Source organism: Dicentrarchus labrax, unplaced genomic scaffold (genome assembly GCF_905237075.1).
Source record: "Dicentrarchus labrax unplaced genomic scaffold, dlabrax2021, whole genome shotgun sequence".
In the NCBI taxonomy this organism is placed as follows: Eukaryota; Metazoa; Chordata; class Actinopteri; family Moronidae; genus Dicentrarchus; species Dicentrarchus labrax.
This window is the reverse complement of record NW_026136711.1, coordinates 27,044,555-27,065,018: the sequence shown is the minus strand read 5'-3', so window position 1 is coordinate 27,065,018 and position 20,464 is coordinate 27,044,555. Positions and strand designations below refer to the sequence as shown.

Genomic DNA, 20,464 nt, shown 5'->3' with positions numbered 1-20,464 from the left:
TAACCAAACGCTCAACACTTAATCTACTTAAAACATGAAAGAATCTACAGTGAGTATCCAGTCCAAAGATATCAAGTTTACCATCACACATGAAGAAGAAAAGCATCAAACATTTGAGAAGCTGAAACCAGTCAAATATTTGTCCTTTGAGTTGAAATATTAACTATTATCAAATATTACTTAAACAGTCGATTATCAAAATAATTGGAAACACATAGAAATATTCTTTCTTTATGGACTCAAGAGAAAATAACTTAGCTAAGACTCTAAAGAAGAACTTAACTTAAGAAGCAGATTTCTTTGCAATGATCTTCTGACCCCTCACATTTATCTTGGCGTCCCTTTGGTGGGTCCCAGTCCCCCAGATTGGGAACCACTACTGTTGATGTGATATATTTTATCTGCAACCTGCAGCATATTTTGTTGTAAAAGGCAGATACACTGAGGAAGGAGTACTGATATATATACTTTCCTGGCAGTCACAGTAACTAATACAATGTAAAAACATTCATCTACTCAGGTGCAGTTCTGAGTTATTTACAGTTAAAATGTACTTTTTAGTTCTTCTCCACTAAATTTCAGAGGCAAAAATGATTTTTATGACTATGAGTTAGAGTTACTTTAAAAATTAATAATTCACATATAAAACATACATATGATCTAAACCTAACCAACAGGACATGATACATTGTTATAGCTGAACTACAGAATAAAACTTTACTGTTTACACAGTAATGCATGAGTAATAATGACACATATTCTGCTGCCCATATACATTTATATAACTTTATGTTCTATCATATCCCAGAGAACCAATGGTGCATACAGTATATTTATCATGGGTTTTATTTTGTTTGTTGACAATACATTAAGTGAAAGACAGGCCCTAGTGAGGATTGAACTCACGACCCCTGGTTTACAAGACCAGTGCTCTAACCACTGAGCTATAGAGCCACACGTAAAGGACTTAATGTGTTACATGAAATCATAATAAGTGTGTGAGTGATCAATTAATCTTGATTGAGTTTGGTAAAACATTATTTAAATCAGTCTTGGTTCACAAGGGTCAGCGTTAATGTGTTTTTAAGCTGAACTAAACCTACAATCTCAAAAAGCGCATTACACAATATCACTGTGTACTGTTACTGTAGAATGAAGGTCACAGGGTCACGTTAAGAAAGTGAGTTATGAGGTTAAGAGCTTAGACGTCATGTTACTATATTTGGAATGAAAAGTGTAATAAATACAATAAAAATTAAACATCAGTACTATTTCCTTTGATTATTCCTATTATTTAAAACACATGGCTCAACACTGGTGGGTCAACTCTTTAGGTTAAGACTCAGCAGAGTAACTAAGTACTTTTATTCAAGTACTGCACTTGGATATTTGTGTGTTTCAGAGAAAAAATTTGTTTTTAAGTGATTTCATTCATTTTACAGGTGTAATTACGAATTACCTTTGATTAAAACAGCACATGATACACAATACAATGCATTGATACGAATATTTAACCACTGGTTCACAACATTTTTCCCCCTGCGACTCTTTTACAAAAATAACAGCATCTGGTTGGGGCCTTTTCTCACATTATGAGCTGTCACCAGAGATTGATGATTTTTCCCTCTAACACCTCAGATGGTTTCATTCAACTATTTGAGGCCCAGAGAGGAAAAAACTCTCTCTGTATTTCACAAGAAAGAAAAGATTGTAGAATATTATTTTCTTAATCATCTCAGATTCATCTTGTGACCCTTTGATGGGACTTCATTAAACCACCTAACTGTAAATAAAGTAGTTAAAACAAGCTCCACTTGATGTAATTATAGATATAATGTAATATATGAGAATATATTTTACTATCTTAAGGACAAAGGATTCACATTTTGGACAGACAGGATTGTGAAAGTGGGTTGAAGAGAAAAGCAATACCACTTGTTGTGCTGATAGCTCCTCTCTGGCAGTTTCACACCTTGATTTGTGTGACTCTGATGACTCTCACATGATCGCCATGTGACTTAAGAGGCATTTTAACCTCTTCTGACTGCTTCAGGTGTGGCCTCAGGTGACATTAACACGTGAACCAGTCAGAAGAGGTTAAAATGCCTATAGTCCAAAGTGAGGCTTCTCAAGGGCAGAACTTCTCTGAGATTATTAAATCAAGGTGATTGTTGTAAGATCTGCTAATTTGTTTCCTCTATGAGCCAAAGCTGCTCAAGAATATCAGTAAATAAAGCTGTAATGTTACTACAATATGTGTACTGACTATTAAAGGGTGCAGTTATGAAGGAGTTACAGTACTGTCAGTGGAAATTCAAATTATTATTTAAAGGGACAAATCAACCAAATTGCAAAAGTCACCTATAACTCTTCTCCACCTGGGGGCGTTTAGGGGTATCCAGGGGCCTAATGAGATAAAGTATAAGAGTTACTACTTTGTTCATAAGTTTCACACTCTTAACCTGCTCATGTACAGTATACACAGTTGTGGAATAACTAAATCTTATCAAACGGGGGTCCCTGAGATCTTTTCACACGAGGGAGTCCACAGCCTGATGTGTATCAATTTGGGGTCCTTGACACCAGAAAGGTTGAGAACCTCTGGTATAGACCATGTAGGTAATTACATTACATCAGAGTAATTTGGCAACAACAACACTTTTGTCCAAAGCAAAGATACACAGAGCCGTAACATTATGAGCACTGACAGGTGAAGTGAATAACACCGATTATCTTGTTATCATGGCTCCTGTCAGCGGGTATATTAAGCAGCGGGGGAACATTTTGTCCTCAAAGTTGATGTGTTAGAAGCAGGAAAAATGGGCAGCGTGAGGATTTGAGCGACTTTGACAAGGGACATATTGTGATGGCTAGACGACTGGGTCAGAGCATCTCCAAACCTACAGCTCTTGTGGGGTTGTTCTCCGTCTGCAGAGGTCAGTACCTATCAAAAGTGGTCCAAGGAAGGAAAAGAGGTGAACCAGAGACAGGGTCATGGGTGGTCAAGGTTCATTGATGCACGTGGGGAATGAAGGCTGGCCCGTGTGGTCTGATCCAACAGACGAGCTACTGAAGCTCAAACTGCTGAAACAGTTAATGCTGGTTCTGATAGAAAGGTGTCAGAACACACAGTTTGTTGAGTATGAGGGCTGCAGGACATTGTGACCACCAGTGTGCCCTATAGAGCCATATCTCATTATCAATATCATAAAGGTTGACAGTATCTTTATAATAACACAATAACACCTCAAATAAGACAGTTTTAAAGACATTATTTGTTCATGCAGGGTTATGGAATCACGTGTTATGCTAATTTAATTACTTTTTATGTTTTATTTTGAAGAACTGACCCTTTAAATAAAAGCCACAGGACTCATGTGTGGTTGGAAATTGTGCAACACTGCCTCCTAGCGGCCGAAAGCCGCCTACACTGACTTTTAATTTTGTTTTATTTAATCTTTTTATTTATGTATTGAGTGAGGACCATCACGTTTCTTGAGTTGTGTTTTTAAAGGCGATTATTCATTTTTAAATAGATTTCGTGTATACAGGAGACTATATAAGAGTCTATATATTACTTAACATACTTTTTCATCATTCACTGTCTAGTATAAAATCTGTACGCTGTATATAGTGAACATAACCGACCATTTCATGTATATAAAATAACCCTTTCAATATTTATTCATTTGTACTATATACATTTGTTAATTTACTGCCCTTAACAGCACTTTTACAGTTATATTTGTATATATACATCGACTTATATGTTTAAATAAAAAATCTAATCAAATTTAAATAACTATATTTATCCAATAGGAACTTCATTAGTGTACACACCCGTGTGTTGTCTTTGTTTTAGCTGTATGTCTGTTAAATATAAATAATAAATGTATAAAAACCCTACAGGAATTCAATTCAATACAACTTTATTCAGCTCACCATCCAGGTCAACAACACACAGAACAGATAGTAGAAGAAATATATAAAAAACACTTTTAATCACAAAGCTAATAGAAGCTTATGAGTCTATAACACAATAATAGGAAATAGTTACAACGTGATTTGTGCGCATTTTAATATCTTTACAACATTACAGCCATTGACAGGATGACTACAACAGACTGCAGCACATTTCCCTTCAGCAGCTATTATACTGCGACTCTACTTGACTGTCACAGGAGGAAATGAGGCCTGCTTTAGGAGGTTGTGTGTTGAGCTGCACTCTCAGCACACACACACACACACACACACACACACACAGAGGCAGGTCCGCACCTCTTGTCTTCTTGTCATCATCAGCAGTGACAGGAAGCGTCTGTCGCCGCTCGTTTTTTTTTTCATGTCGCGTTGTTGGATGTTTCATTTGAGCAGCTGCTTGTTGTTTTAAACGTTTTTCTCAAGAAAAACAAATAACAATAACTTTAACATCATCGGGCTACTTTTTTCATTATTTGTCTCATGCATACAGCTTAATTTAGTCGGCGAGTTTGAAAGTTATTATAAGAGATACATTTTTGGAAAAGACAATACTCAGAGCTGGAGATGACTTCTGGAGGTTTGGGGCTCACCGAGGGCCTGGGTCCAGACATAAGTCAGGAGGAGCTGGACTTCTCCGACCTGTTCCTGTATAATCCACCTGAAGAAGATCTTCCTGATGAAGGTGTGTATGCAGTAGTTATTCTGCTTTTACAGAGACATAATATCCTCTCTCCAACTACGCCATGTTCCTTTCTTAGTACTTTATTATCAGCTCATAAAGATGGTGCCTTTGTGTTGAGTTTGAGTCTTAAAGAGGTTTTAGGATATCCATCAGTGAGTACTCAGCTGTCAGGCACTGATGTTAACCTGTAATCCTCTTTCACTGTCTTTAAAAGGGACTCTTCTTTCTGGTTCTGGAGCTATAGGACAATAAGTATATACTGTTTTTATTAGTGGAGACACACTTGAAGTCACCTTCACTGTGCAGAATGATGTATGTGCAGAGTTTGACATTTGAAGGCTGCTGAAGTTTCTCTGTTCTCACCTTAAATCTGAATTGAACACGTGGACGTACAAGGTGATTTAGTGCCATCAGGATCAGGTTTATTGCCATGTAGGTTTTCACATACTGTAACTGTGCCAGGACTTTTCCTCTGTAGTTTGGTGCTTAATGATAACATATAGTTAGAGATAAGAAAATTAAAAAACAAATGCTTCAAAAGTCAAGAATCACGGATATAAAATAGAAAAAAATACAATAAAAATCTATTTTTAAAATATGCTAAATATAATATATAATAAAAATGAACAGAGCTGTACAGTGTTTGAACTTGAAAGTTTAAATACTGACTAATAAATGTACAAATGTTCACAAAGAAAGATATAAAGTATAAAGAAACAATGTGCATTGTGATAATGAGATGATAAAATGTTCATTAACGTGAGTCATTGGGCAGGATTAGAGTCAGAGTCAGGGAGGGTCCTGGGGCCTTGTTGAGCTGCAGTCTGGAAGAAACTTTTTTTTATTGTGGCGGGTTTTTGTCTTGATGCACTGCAGCTTCTTGCTGGAGGGGAGTGTTTTTAAAACTCATCACAACCAGTTTGAAGCCATTGGTCTAATATGCAACATACACAACTGTGAAGTGGAAACTTGAAGCCTCCAGAGATCAAAGGGCTTTTCAGTGAAATAGGAGACGTCTTGTATCCAGTAGTTTAACCTTTAAAATGAAAAATATTTGCATATTTATTCATATATATTATACTTTTTCACTGATGGCGTAGATGTAATTTTAAGATATTTTAATGAGGTGATGTTTAATACCAGACACAAATTCTTATGAAATACAGATTTAGGTATTTGTGTCTTAAACCAGCCAGGAGGGGATCTTTAAGTTGTCTCAGGGTTGTGGAAGTGGTCAGGTACTTTGGACATGTCTGCACACATTAATCTTGGTTACTTTGGTTGTTGGCAGATGACCCAGGGGCTCTCCTTCAGAACGACCACCAGCCTCCCCTGCTGGTGGTCGATCACGACAATGCATACATCCCCAGCTCCAACCAACCAGCCTCTTGTCAGGACCTTTCCTCTCACAGCCCCAACACAGAACACCTGACAGGGGCAGTGTTTGACTCCCTGGGGCTAGCATCAAGATCAGGGACAATCCCTGCTCCCAGCCCCAGGATTGAGATCACTCCGTCGGGTGACTCTCTCAGCTCTCAGACCCTGGAGCTGAGCCCTGGCACCAAAGCTCCGGGGGCCTACAGGGAGTGTGTGAGTCCTGCAAGCAGTAACTCCTCCACTGGCTGGCCTGCAGAGGGATACTCTCCTGCGACTTCTCCGTGTGTCTCCCCTTCTAATGGAGGCTGTGGCATGGGGTTGTCAGCCTTAGACCTCTGTCCGGGTCTCCAGGGGATCCACACTTCCTCTGCCCACTCCTCTCCAGGAGCCTCGCCTCGCAACAGCGTCACAGACGAGACCTATCTCCTGCCCCAACACCAACCCACTGGCTCGTCGGCTCCCCACCAGCGCTCCCGCTCTGCATCGCCACACGGAAAACGCTCCTATGACCAGGCCTACTCCTGTCAAGGGGGCACTCCTATCAAGCAGCGCTCCCGGAGCCCCAGCCCCATCCCCTCGCCCCACGAGCAGCAGGGGTCCTACTACCCCCACCAATACCAGGCTCAAGCTGAGTTCCAGCCCCAAACTCAGACCTCCTCCCTGGGCCTAGAGGAGATGCTGAGCAGCCTCAGCTCAAGCATACCCAGAGCAATGCCTTCTACAGTGGTGCGAGATGCGCTTGGCCAGGCCCAGAGACAGGACTGTGTGTACGCGGAGGGGTATGACTGGGCCATTGAGCAGGAGAGGATGGGACAGGCAGGAGCCGAAGTCAAGCCCGAAACCTTCTATATGGTCCCGGCTGTGTGGCCTCCTCACCATCGAGTCCACCACGGAGCATTCACGTGTGTTGTTTGTCCTTTATTATCATTACTTACAGAAAATGTATGTATTTCTGTCACAGTTAGTACACCGTTTATTGACAGCCTTCTTTTACATTCTTCACTCTTTTTCCCCCAGTGGCCTCCCCATGGCTCCGCTCCCGTCTTTAGAGTGGCCGTTGCCCAGTCAGTCTGACCAGTATGAGCTTCTTCTCCAGCAACAGCCAAGATCTCACCACAGAGCCCACTATGAGACCGAGGGCAGCCGCGGGGCTGTAAAGACGTCTAACGGAGGGCATCCAGAAGTTCAGGTGCTTGTTGTGTTTTTTTGTGCAGAGAAGGAAAAGCAAACGAGAAAATAAACTTCACATCTGTGTCACTGCCAGTTTTGTAAAAAGAGAAATGAAGTAGCAGAAGAGATTGTAAATATGGGATGGTATTTCCTGGATTATATTGTGTTTATGTAAAGCCGACAACCATGCAAATGAATGAAAGAGCTTCACGTTACTACTCTCATGAGGGCAAATTATTAGGGCATACACTTGATAAAAATACACTAATAGTTACAAACCAGGTATACTGACATATCATTAAAGTACTGGCACATGGATCTGGTTTATTTGTTGCTCTGATGAGTTATTTAATAACTCTTACTACTGTTGGTTCTCCTGGCACTGTTGCACAGACGGACTATGCAAAGCAGTGTGCTCTGCCAGTTAGATAGTGACCTGTGAAATCATCCCCACAGGGAAAAGAGATTTACTGCGCAGTGTACATTTGTTCTCTGCCGCCATGGACATAATGGTATTATACTTAGTGTAATTCAGTGTGAAGCATGCATTTAATCGCCTTTGTTGCTCTCATTAGCTCCGAGGGTACCACGGCACAGCTCCGCTGGGGCTGCAGGTCTTCATAGGAACAGCCGACGAGAGGCTCCTGAAACCTCACGCTTTCTACCAGGTCCACCGCATCACTGGGAAGACCGTCACCACACCCAGCATGGAGAGAATTATCAACGGGACAAAAGTGTTGGAGATCCCTCTGGAGCCAAAGAACCACATGAGAGTGGTGTGAGTAGCACAGAGACACAGTGGGATACTTGTTAACCAAAAAAAGTAAAAAAAAAAAAAAAAACAAATGCTCTGAAAATGTGGCAACATCCATCAATACAAGTCACGTGTCACCTCATGCCTATTAAGCAATCACTACTGTGGTGTTTTTTGTGCTTCATCTCCCAAAGTTATAGATGCAAAGAAACACTAAACTCGTTCACCAGTATTGTGCTAATTTCCGTTTTCTTTCTAAACTCACCCATGGTGGTTATTGCCGCTCATGTCGGCTACAAGTTTTTGGTTTTTTTATTTTGCTCCTGACAAGTTGCTGTTGCCACAGACGGAAACATAAAATGCATCACTTCCTGTGTGCCAGAGAGTTTTTCCAAGAAAGACCTACGGACTTTGGGTTTTTATAGCCGCTTTGCTGAATTGACGTATGACAAATCACTGAAAAACAGTAGCAAAAAAGTTGTTTTTGATCAAAATCTCACTACTTTGATGGTTAGTATAAGTGACTAATCGAAACAGACACAGGTTACATCAGCTAACTATAGTTTGACTGGGACTGTGTGAAAACAGAAACAGCAGATTTTGAAGAACGTTAACCAGCCTAATTTCAGATCCCGTTGTATGTTATTATTCTCTCACATTTCCCAGGATTGACTGTGTAGGAATCCTGAAGCTGAGGAATGCCGACATTGAACTGAGGAACGGTGAGACGGACATTGGACGAAAAAACACGCGTGTGCGTCTGGTGTTTCGTGTCCACATTCCTCAACCTGGCGGCCAGCTCGTGTCCCTTCAAGTGGCCTCTGATCCTATTGAATGCTGTAAGGAGTGTCATAACATCTAGCTAACTTTTTCACTCTTCTTTACTTGTTTCATCATTCAGCATTATCACATAATTGTCACTTGTGGCCAAAAAGCCGGCTTTAACTTCATGTTTACTAGGCTATTGTAGTCAATATTGCACTTCTAGATTGTAACCATCAAACATTTGAGTGACCAACTGCCCTGAAATGTCCCACCAGATGTTTTCTTTTTTTGTTTTTTTTCTACCTCTACCTTCTTTCATACGGTTGTGTCTTTCCTTTTTCCTCAGCCCAGCGCTCTGCTCAGGAGCTCCCTGCAGTCGAGAGGCAGGACTTGGATCGATGCTCTGTACTTGGTGGTCAACAAATGGTCCTCACTGGACAGAATTTCACATCCGACTCCAAAGTGATATTCTCAGAGAAGACACAAGGTGACAAGATATTTATTTAAATATATTTGGCTTTGTTAGACGAGACAGTAAAGGCAGGGGAGAGAGAGAGAGGGGATAAAGCAAAGGGCCTCAGGCTAGACTAGAAGAGATATTTTTATCTAATCAGCAATGACATTTTCAGCTCGTTCTGTTCCTCCAATTAGTTGTTTTTTCTTTACTGCGCTGTGCAGGAAGAAATGTTCCGACACGTAACCTCCCATAAAACCACAAATGTGTGTGCACTTTAAAATATGTTAATTAGTGAAGAGGTGCTGATAGACAGGTTTTGTTACCTTCCGCCTACCAGAAGGTCTAAAGCTCTAAAGTTAAATCTTGTATGTTTAATCAATACAAAACTGAAACTGTAAGAATGACAAGTGCTGGATTCAGGAAGGGTTGTGTTATAGAGGTTCTGGTTGGTGGAGTTTGTTACCTTCAGGCAAGCTATTTCCCCCTGTTTCCAGTCTTTATGCTAAGCTAAGCTAACCAACTCATTAAGCTACCACTTAATAGCTATTTACCAACAAACATGAGAGTGGTATCAAATTCTAATTTAACTCTCAACAAGAAAGTGAATAAGCGTATTTCCCAAAGTGTTGACCTGTTCTTTTAATGCAGTATGCTGCGCGTGTAGATATTATGAAAACTCTTGACGTGTGTGTTATGCTGACCTCTCATTGTTATGTGTATACTCTGAACAGGTTTCTATTATTAAAATAGATTCATACTTTGTGCAACACCCATACACCTCTGTGGCCTCCCAATATCCTGCTAAAGCGTATCCACCTACTCATGTAGTATTTGTATTTTCAGATTATTTGCATATCGCCCGGGCAACATCCTCTTTCAATGACGCACATCTTCCCTCAGCCCCCACTTTTAACTCCAACAAAATGAGCCATTAGTTTAAACTTTACGGTCGTACTGGAGGTGATAACTTTTATTTATTTATACATGGAAATTTCTCACCTCTTTACCGCTCTTTCTGCCCACACAAGATATTTGGGTTAAATGGTTTGACAGCAGGATGGGTACAGTTGACTGCACGTAAAGCATCCCGTTGCTTGGTGTGGGGTTTTATGCAACAGGATGTGGTTAGAATGACTGATAAAGATTCAGACCCAGAGACGAGGCTTTGTTTTTTTTTTTTTCAAAGCGTGGGTAGAAAACAGAAACAGCAGGTAAAAACTGAGGTGGGAATGAAACACTAAACCAGACGTAGAACAGCAACTTGTTTTCCACTGTCTGTGTATAAATGTGCTCGTACTGTGCTGTAAATTAAAGAAAGGATTCATCATCTGATATCTTACAAATTAATCTTTCTTCGCCCCAATTAAACTAAATTTTCTGAGAGTTAGGTGGGAAGATCAATACCACTCGCATTTCTGGGAACGGAGAAACAGCCTGCTAAAGATAACAAAATCTGCCTACCAGCACTTCTAAAGCCCAGACATAGTTCAGCATACTGTATAACTTTAAGTAAAACTGTGTACGAGTCAGGCTAGCTCTTTCCAGTTTTTATGCTAAGCTAACTGGATGCTACAGCTTCAAAATGTCTTGTACAAGCAAATTAGCATATATCCCCAGAATGTCAAACTACTGCTTTAATGCCTGTACTCTGTGTCGCCTCTGCTTTCAGATGGGCAGCAAATCTGGGAGGTGGAGGCCACTGTGGACAGAGACAAGACACAAGCTGTAAGTTAATTTCCACTCTGTACTGACGCATCCATTGAGCTGGAAGCACTACTTTACATAACCGATGATATACTTTTTGTACATTGTCTGGCACTGTTACTCATTCACACATAAATGAAACAGAAAGGAAGACACAAAACCTATGACACACTTTGGTGACTACCTCAACATGCTGCTACTTAAATTAAAAAAATAAATGTATGGTAATTTTGATCTGAAATGCACAAGTGAGAGATTTGGGGCAACCAACGCCGCTCTGTTTCAACGTGACAGTTTTGTTTGAAGTGTGACCCTTTTTTTTTCTTCTGTCGTCATAATCCCCATCTAGAACATGCTGTTTGTTGAGGTCCCTCCTTATCGAGACCGGACCATTACCCTCCCGGCCAAAGTCAACTTCTACGTCATCAACGGGAAGAAGAAACGTAGTCAGCCTCAGCACTTCATCTACACTCCTGGGATAGGTATATGTTTGCATCTGTGCTCTGTTATTACAGGAGGAGGAGGGGTACCTTGAATTTTTTGAGAAATGTAAAGGAAGGAAATATCATTCTCAGCTCACATTGAAAGACTTGATGCATTTGGACCTTTCGATGCCAGTTAATTAAGACAAAAACAAACATAAATCACACATTAAACAGGTTATGATGTTGCTAATGTGGCTAATGTGTACACTTCAAGTCAGCCATCCCTTGATTAAGTCAAGAATACAGGAAATAGCAACACTTTAATCAGATTAGATCTAACTGTTATACAATTAAAGGGACATTTTAACCCAAAGACACAGTTGCTACAAATGCTACAAGAGGCGCCTTTCTATTATGATACTCATTTGCACTGATGTTGTACAATTTCACAAGAAATCAGTCCCAGTCACAGGAAATCAATCAGTCAATTGGTGTTAGAAGGGAACGACAGCCACAACACAGGTTTCTGAATAGGTGGAGAACTCTCACTTGCTCTATAAAGAGGAAAATCTTTCACGCCGCTGCTGTTTTCACTAACGCTCTCCACCTACAGTACCCACAGCCGAAATGCAGACGCACAGTTTCACTCAACTCACATTGCTCACATTTAGTGCAGCTGAAGTATAGATGAGGCAGGTTGAGGAAAAGTACATTAAAGAAAATGTAAATGACGTTGCTTCTTCATGAAACGTATGAATATGTAATTCTCTTTATATTACCTAATCACTGTGACATCATTACTCATTTTTTAATCATGCTAACAGCTCTATTAATGGCAATGCCGGCCTGTAGATTAGAAGCTCCACCACTTTGGTCCACAGTGAAATATCTCAACAAATATTACAACAAATAAGGTTGACTTTTGTGGTTCAGAGAAGGAAATATCTTGACTATTGAGTGGATTGCCTTGAAATTTGCTACAGATTTTCAAGGTCTCTCAAGGATAGATTCTAATGACTTTGGTGACAAACTGACTCTCTTCATCAAGCGCATACGTTGTGTCACAATTTCAATTGCGGTACTTTGGTTTATTATCAGATACCTCCAAAACTAAAGCCAATTCCCATCAGCCTCAGCTGCACTAAATGTTAACATGCTAAGATGCTGAGATGCTAAACTGAGTTGGTGAACCTGATATTGCCAGCTCAATATCAGCATGTCAGCATCGTCACTGCGAGGATGTCAGGACCAATGTGCCTAATTAGATAGATTGATAGATAGATACTTTATTTATCCCGAGAGAAATTCAAGTTTAATAATTTAAGTAATTAGTTAGTTAGAGTCTTGTTTCTGTACATGTGCCCTTGTTTCAGTGAGCTAATGATGGACCTGTATTGATCTCTCTCATTTTCCACGGTCAAATAATCTTTGTTTTTGTATTTTAGCCATTAAAGCAGAACCACTGGATGACTACCAGGTGAATTCGTACGGCTACTCAGACAATCAGTTCCTGTCTGGCATGTCAAAAAAGTCCCTCTACCATCACCTGGAGCAAGACTGCAACCTTCACACCTTAAATATATCTCCAGCACTGTACCATCTAACCACTGTAGACCCCAGAGCCCATGTGTTAACCCCTGATCCACTGGATGAAGTTTACTACCAGCCCACTCTGATCAACAGCCCCATGCTGTACCACACTGCAAACCAACATTACAGCAACTGCAGTACCGCCCTCCTCGGTGGTTCCCCAATGGCTTCCCACCCTGCCTCCACTCCACAGTGTGTCAGTACCAGAGCCCCCGTTGGCAAACTGGGCGAAGGTCCTCATGTTGGTGATTCATTTGAGGCCTGCTTGGTGTCAAGACATCAGAGTTTTGTGCAGACAGCGCTGCCGCTGGGAAAGTCACCACCGTCAAGATACATCCACGGTCAAGCTCAAGCGAAGGCTGGAAGCCGAGCGGAGCCGGGCAGCCAGCCTGTGACCCAGATCGGCTCTGGAAGAGGAAACCATGAGGAACGAGCTCCCGAGAGGGTCGCCGTCAAACAAGAGAACCTCCGCTATGCTTACCTGGAGGATGGTGAGTATTACTGTTATATACTGTCGGCATAAAGGGGTCGGTATGCTGCAAACAAAGTGCTGGTCAGATTGTTGAACAGCATCTGAATTCATCCCTCAAATCTTTCTGACATCAGTCTGCCCTCGTGTCGCAATGAGTCTGAAACTGACAATCTGACAAACACGCCCACCTGATGACTGAGAAAGTAATGCAGGGATTATCTCTCTCGCTCTCATCTCTCGTAAAACTCTTAATTTTTCCTTCCTCGCACGATTACTTTCGTAAGTTTTCAAACAAGTGCAACATTTCGAATGCCTTTGAGGAGAGACTGATCAAAAGTGTGTGTCGTTATCCCCATTTTAACGATTATCACACCTCGACCACTCGTTGCGTCTGGCTGTTCTCGAACAACTAAAACAACTTTGCCTTCATGTTTTGACCAAAAAGGTTACATTAACTAGTTTGTTTCAACCTTAAAGGTCCAGTGTGTAACATTTAGGAGGATCTATTGGCAGAAATGGAATATAATAAGCATCAACTATGTTTTCATTAGTTTATAATCATCTGAAAATAAGAAAGAGCTGTTTGTATCTGCTCATTGTGTCGCCTTCCAAACCAAATATTGGCTCTAGTAAGGCACGTTTTTTAATTGTTGTTTCTTCTTCACACTTGGAAAGGGAGGGTGAAACAACAGATCACTGAAATGTTGAGTTGTAGAAGATACTGCATTAGTTGCTTCCCTAAAAAAATGAAATGGGAAAATATGAACAACAAAAAACATACAAACTTTAACTTTGAAGTTGAAGTCTGGGGGTTGGGTAATTGTGGTCCAGTCTGCAAATGCACACAAGCACACTGCAAGTGTACGCTTGCAAATCCTGCCTCGTGGTTTTCTGTTGGGTGTTTCAATCCACTTTCCTATCTCTTTTGATCTCACTCTCTCTCACACAGACACGTAAACACACACTTGTGGACGTTTCGTCTCATTTGATCTAATACAACTTGCTTATGACACAAAACACCACGATGTTCAGTGATGCACCCTGACTTTCTTTTTTCTTTTTCTTTTTTTGCTGTGGGGCAGTTTCTCTTTACACTTCTGTGATAGAAGACCTGAACAGGAAGTTTTCTGTATTGGCAAACAGATGCAGACACACCTGTGGTTAAAATAGAAAAGAAGAAAAAAAGTAGCAATGTCATTTGTTTGGTCTCTTGTACAGAGTGGGGTTAAGATTAATAAGCATTAGTAGTGAATTAACAGATATACACTGTATTTATTTAGTTATTATACAACAAGTCAATTAGTTATTGTTCCTTTAGATTATATTTAATATTGATAATATGTTTATTCTTTCTGTTAAAAGAACAACCGTACTTTGATCAGTCCAGAAACAATTACACTTAAATCTGTGTTCAATAGAATAGAGACATCTAGTGGACCTTATTTTAATTACAATAGTTCATATCATCAAGTTATTATTGGACAGATTTATTTATCAAATTATACATTTTTTTTCCTCACTGTCATCTCTTTACTGTTGACTCTTTCATAAAAGCATCAAATGCCACCAATAATCTGATTTTGGCGACTCCTACTGGTAGAAAAATAAAACTGTTGTACACGGCATAAACCCCCAAACCTCCGACTAATAAAACAAGTTACTTGAGGATGAATGAGGTGACGCCAGTTTTGACACAAATCTTATGTAATAGATATATATGCCATCAGAATTATTAAAAAATCTACACAACAAGGCTTTAAATATAAAACTAATGCATCTGAACCATTAAGAACACAAGATGAAATAAATATTACATCTCAATCCCTATTTTTTTATGTTTTCCAGTGAATGACATCATAAGAAGAGACCTGAAAGGCCACAACGGAGAGTGATCCTGGACGCCTGCAGCAGCCCTGATGTCCATCAGATTTAAAGTTTAAGCAGTGAGCACAAAATGTGGACTTCAGGAACTTTAAATATAAAATTTGGATTGTCTTGGAGGAAGCTTGTACTTTTTTTGCAATGAAGAAATATATAGCGGATTGACATTTAACTGATCCATTATGGATGTTGACTTTATTTCAGGATAACATCATGTTTGTGTTGAGATAGGAAAAGGGTGAGGGGTTTATTGGTTAATATTCACTTTCCAAACTCATTTCCAATATAAAAGCTCTATGTTAGCCTTCAGTATTGCCACAATTATCATTATGTTTCATACCTTTTACTGTGTATCTAGTGTGTCTTTATTTTAACCTGTTTGACTTCTATCTGTTCATATATTTGTACAATTGCTCTTTGTAAGCATGTATAAAATATTTTATATTAAATAAATTCTGTTTATATGAATCAGTGTGTTTGCTTTAAGAGCAGGAATGGACTGGAGAGTAAATCAAATATTCTCCTTGAACACATTTAAAAACTGCCTTTGTTTTAGTTAATAGTTAGTAACAAGTACAGAAGTTTTTTGAAAAATATCTTACTTCTGTTAATAGTAGAGGCCGTTTGTCTTTAACAGAGTTATGTAGGTCGAATCAGTGATACAAAAATGGCTGAATATTTAGTGTTTTATTAGTAAATAATGAAATTAAGAAGTATTCATTCTGAGGAGTCATCTTCGACTGTTGAGTTGTTACACTGTGTACCTTATACAGTCTAAATACTTAGTTAAGTAACCAGGCGACAGGCTACAGCTGTAAGATTAGAATCAGAAATACTTTATTGATCCCCGGGGGGGAAATATGTTCATTACAGTTGTTCTCACTATTAAAGAAATAGTATTTATATACAATAACTAACACAATATATAGAATAGAAATGAATGTATAGGTATATACAAATAGTAAAAAGTAAAAAATGGAAAATAGAAATATAATAAGAGCCTAACAGATATAATAAGATAATAAAAGCCTGTATAAAAATACAGACAAATGCTATAATCGCCTGTTTTTATTAATTAAATGAAAATGTAGATATTATTCTATTATTTAAAAAGAGCTTGACGAACACAAACATCCACATTTATAAATAAAAGCTGTTTGTGTGTGTGTGTGTGTGTGTGTGTGTGTTTGTATGTGTGTGTGTGTGTGTGTGTGTGTGTGTGTGTGTGTGTGTGTGTGTGTGTGTGTGTGTGTGTGTGTGTGTGTGTGTGTGTATCCATGACGAACGCTAGGAGGCGACATCCAACCAATCATTTACCGGACCGGAAGTGGGGAGCACATCTGTGACGTCACTTCCGTCAAGCGGGTCGTTGTTTTGTTTTTCTCCCTTTCAAAGCTAATTTAGCATTTTTCCTTGATAGTGGTTTCATAGCTTTATTTTTATTTTTCTACCGCCCCCCCCCACACACCAATAAGTTTAATGTTTATATTCCTGTAAAGACAAAGAAGAGTTCTCTGTTCCCGCCGCCGGTAAGTCTTTCTCACACACACACACACACACACACACACACACACACACACACATATAGCTATATATAAATATACATTGTGTTCACACACAGCTCAAATCTGTGCAGTGAAAAATGTCTCCGCACCGCTTTGCCACGTTATAAATGATCCATAGCTACGTTATAATGTACAACAGTGAATTATTTAATATTTTTTTATCACCATGAATGTATGAGAGCAGAATACATCGTTTGTCTTTGTGTTTACAGTGTGTGAGGGGGCTATAAGCTACAATGCACTACTTTATGGGCTCACTGCATGTTGTTGTTGATCTTCCTGCTAACCTATCCTGTTTTTATTTAATTTTTTTTGCCCGGATAGGTCCCTGAAGATTACCACAGACCAAACAGCAGCATCATGTCTGCAGAACTGGACCTGTCCCCTCCAGAGGTCCCTGAACCCACCTTCCTCGAGAGCCTGCTGCGCTATGGGCTGTTCCTGGGCGCCATCTTCCAACTCATCTGCATCCTGGCTGTCATCTTCCCCACATCCAAGGGACATGAACACGTAGGTAGACCCCAAGGAGAAGGTCTAGTGTCGCCCCTTTAAAAAAGCATTTCCCTCCCCTTCTAACAGTGTTTACCATCCCACAGTTGGGACTATGGCGTAGGTCAGGTGTTGTAGAGTAGAGAATATGACTTTATTGTCCAGCCGAGGTCAGAAAATCATCTCTGGTCTCACCCGATCGGATAAAAACATACATCAATACGGCACATCTCATCACCACATCAATTAATACAACATACACACAGTGCACAACATGTCTTCTACACATACGGGTGCGGTTAGTGCTGTTTGTTCATGGAGTTTATTGCATTAGGTATAAAAGATCCTGTATAGATCTTGGTACTCTGTAGCTTCGTCCTGGGGGAAGCAGCTTAAACTCAGTGTGAAGAGGGTGTTTAGTGTCACCAATGATGGACTGAGCTCTCCTATGTGGAGCTCAGCTGTTAAAGGTCATCCAGTGAGTTTTGTTGGCGGCCTGTTATTTTTTCCTGGCCAGCTTGTTGGCGTCAGATGTCCACAACAGATAGAGATATTAAACACAAGAGTACCTCCTAATTAAAAAGAGTCAGTTAGGGATACGTTGGGGGAAACGCCCTCTACCTGGTATAATAGCAGAATGTATCCCTACAAAGTGCTTAACATATAACACATCTCTGTTCACGTGGCATTAGAGGAACAAGAAATAGCGGCGTGACGTAGGGGATTCACAGGTAACAAATGTCACAGTTGAACCCAAAATCTACATTATGTCTTCATTTTATTATCATATTTGAATCATTGAAAAATAAAATCTAGATGTGTGCATCCCTTTACAATCTGGAACCAGGTTATTGTCTGTCTTCTCAGTATGACAACATGAGTTTGAGTTGATGGTAACTCAGTAACACAGTAAGAACATTTTGATATACAGTTAAGCAGTTCTTCACAATAAAATAAAATCTTCACAAAATAACTGAAAAGTAAGAAAACTTTCCAGAGCAGCAGCCTTGTGTCTTGGCTCACTGGCCTAATTTAGACTATTTCAGTATCACTCCAACTAGGAGTGAAATATATCTGGTTCAAGAAGAGGTGATAAGGCACCAAACAGCCAGGTTAACTTATTAGGCTGCAAGTCTTTATCCAGTACAAATCACTGGTGACTGGTTAGTTATTAATAAAACTATTTTCCCAACAAATAAAGACATTAAATATAATTAATACCAGATCTACAGGTTCTGCAGTAACACCATTTTGTAAAAACATCTTGCAGAGCGTTACTATTCAGTCTTTCTAGACAAACTAGACATCATTTAACAAGAGTAGTGCTAAATATCTTATTTTTGAATGTCCGTGAAGACAGAGCCACACTCTCACAATCTCCATACTGTCAGGAGAGATTATTTATAGACACGAGCAATTAAATCCACTGTCTAATTATTCTATTTTCAGACATTGTCATCAGATGCACTGATTACACTCCACAGTATGTCGCCATTTCATCCTTCACAGTAGCCTGCTGCCGTTCTGCCTTACCATTAGGGAAAGATTGCACTCACAGAAACAGCGCTGACGGAGGGAAAAGTGCTGAAACACATCTCAATTTCTTTTGTTTGGTGTGTGTGTGTGTGTGTATTTGTGCTCCAAAAACTCCCAAAAAGATTTAATTGAGATAAGTTTATACAGAGTCTGAGCTATCTGGCGTAATGAAAAACTCCATCACAAAATGTATATTATTTATTACCACTAATTACTAACCCCCTATGCACAATACAAACTGTTTCCTTACCTGAAAAATAACCTTGGTAAATATTGTATGTGCAAGAATCGGACAGCAAAAGCATTATCCAAACACATCTTACAAACACACTTATCTAATCATGCTTAGCAGTCGTGTATTTTTACCCCACATTCGAGCTGACTCAGACTTGTTGTGAAATGACAGGGTGTTTGACGCTGCCTGTGTTTGCTCTACAGGAGGAGGCCGAGTCCACCGATGGCAAGGCCACTGAACAGATGAAGAAACCTAAAGGACCGGCACCTCAGATTCGACAGAAACCAAAGAAAGAGAGCAAAAAGAAGCGATAGATTAGTGCTGCTGTGCGTGTGTGTAAGTGATACTTGCTTGTGGGAATGTGTGCGTGTGTGTAGTTATCAGTGAGTCAACATTGGCGGTTACCAGTAATCACTACAGATGTATGAAACACTACTGTAATATGATGACCGTAATAAATGACGTGCATTTGAGACACTTCAGAATGACCTTTCAACTGCGTCCTGTTCACATTCAACACGGTATTACAAAGACCAAATTGTATGGCGCTTGCTGATTGTTTATACAGCTACATGTTTTATTGGGTATATTTGGTTTCTTTTATAATTGAATATCATTGATTGAATTGTATTTGAATTGCATCAGACAAATAAATACACTGTGCAGTTATTCACTGCAGCTGTTTATATGTATTGCTAAATTTCAGTGTGGTTCAAATGAGTCAAAATGGGATCATGTCCTGTCCTTACATTTACTCCCTTTGTATGGCAAAATACATCATGACTTCATTATAAAGCTACAGTTCAGTGGCAGAACAGCCCAATTCATTGCATACAGGGTATTTTTATGAATGGTTTTTGTCTTTTGTTAACAATTGAATGATATTCAGACACCACTGATGATACTCGCAGTGGTTACAGGATAAGTGATGAAATTAAACCAAATGAGGTGATAGTTGCATTTAATACATTTAAGGAATCTTTATTGAAAATGTTTTTATATGATATAAATACTTAAATCTATTTTTTTTAAACTCTCAAACAGCCAATGTATGCCTCAAAAAGCCAGTATGGGTCGGACTCTACGCCTGGACGAAGAAAACATTAGCTAGATGTATGTTTTGGATTCAGGGGCAACTGTTCCATATTATTAACAATGCTCTAAATGTCCATCTTAATATTTTACTTATTATCAAGTAATATTTAGTAAGCTATTTTTCTAAACGATTTAAATATCACTGTGGCTATATTTGAAGTAAATTAAATTATATAATAATAATAATATTAAAGTACAGTTCTGACCCTCTGCTGTGATTGGCTGCTATCGCGTTCGAAACCGTTGGAAGCTGCGAGGGCCGAATAACGGATTAATATTAATGCGC

The 20,464-nt window shown here is 39.5% G+C and overlaps 2 protein-coding genes and 1 non-coding gene across 3 annotated transcripts; 2 read left to right on the top strand and 1 right to left on the bottom strand.

The window, feature by feature from the left end:
- Positions 1–881: 881 nt before the first annotated feature.
- On the bottom strand, positions 882–954 carry trnat-ugu (transfer RNA threonine (anticodon UGU)). The gene has a single exon. It is a non-coding gene; the product is annotated as a tRNA-Thr (tRNA).
- Positions 955–4,255: 3,301 nt separating this feature from the next.
- On the top strand, positions 4,256–15,726 carry LOC127372168 (nuclear factor of activated T-cells, cytoplasmic 2). Its single transcript, XM_051415624.1, has 10 exons — positions 4,256–4,663; positions 5,955–6,942; positions 7,058–7,229; positions 7,786–7,988; positions 8,631–8,803; positions 9,076–9,216; positions 10,856–10,911; positions 11,240–11,372; positions 12,761–13,396; positions 15,223–15,726. The coding sequence occupies exons 1-10, from the start codon at positions 4,546–4,548 to the stop codon at positions 15,267–15,269; spliced, it is 2,667 nt and encodes an 888-aa protein (XP_051271584.1). The 5' UTR covers positions 4,256–4,545; the 3' UTR covers positions 15,270–15,726.
- Positions 15,727–16,562: 836 nt separating this feature from the next.
- Positions 16,563–19,752, top strand: manbal (mannosidase beta like). Its single transcript, XM_051414660.1, has 3 exons — positions 16,563–16,787; positions 17,148–17,333; positions 19,287–19,752. The coding sequence occupies exons 2-3, from the start codon at positions 17,184–17,186 to the stop codon at positions 19,395–19,397; spliced, it is 261 nt and encodes an 86-aa protein (XP_051270620.1). The 5' UTR covers positions 16,563–16,787; positions 17,148–17,183; the 3' UTR covers positions 19,398–19,752.
- The last annotated feature ends 712 nt before the right edge of the window (positions 19,753–20,464 follow it).

Excerpts from the sequence above, each read along its gene's own strand:
- LOC127372168 (XM_051415624.1), top strand. The coding sequence starts at position 4,546 with ATGACTTCTGGAGGTTTGGGGCTCACCGAGGGCCTGGGTCCAGACATA. Across the intron at positions 4,664-5,954 it reads AGAAGATCTTCCTGATGAAG|ATGACCCAGGGGCTCTCCTT; the intron begins GTGTGTATGCAG and ends GGTTGTTGGCAG. Across the intron at positions 7,230-7,785 it reads GAGGGCATCCAGAAGTTCAG|CTCCGAGGGTACCACGGCAC; the intron begins GTGCTTGTTGTG and ends TGCTCTCATTAG.
- manbal (XM_051414660.1), top strand. The coding sequence starts at position 17,184 with ATGTCTGCAGAACTGGACCTGTCCCCTCCAGAGGTCCCTGAACCCACC. Across the intron at positions 17,334-19,286 it reads CATCCAAGGGACATGAACAC|GAGGAGGCCGAGTCCACCGA; the intron begins GTAGGTAGACCC and ends TTTGCTCTACAG.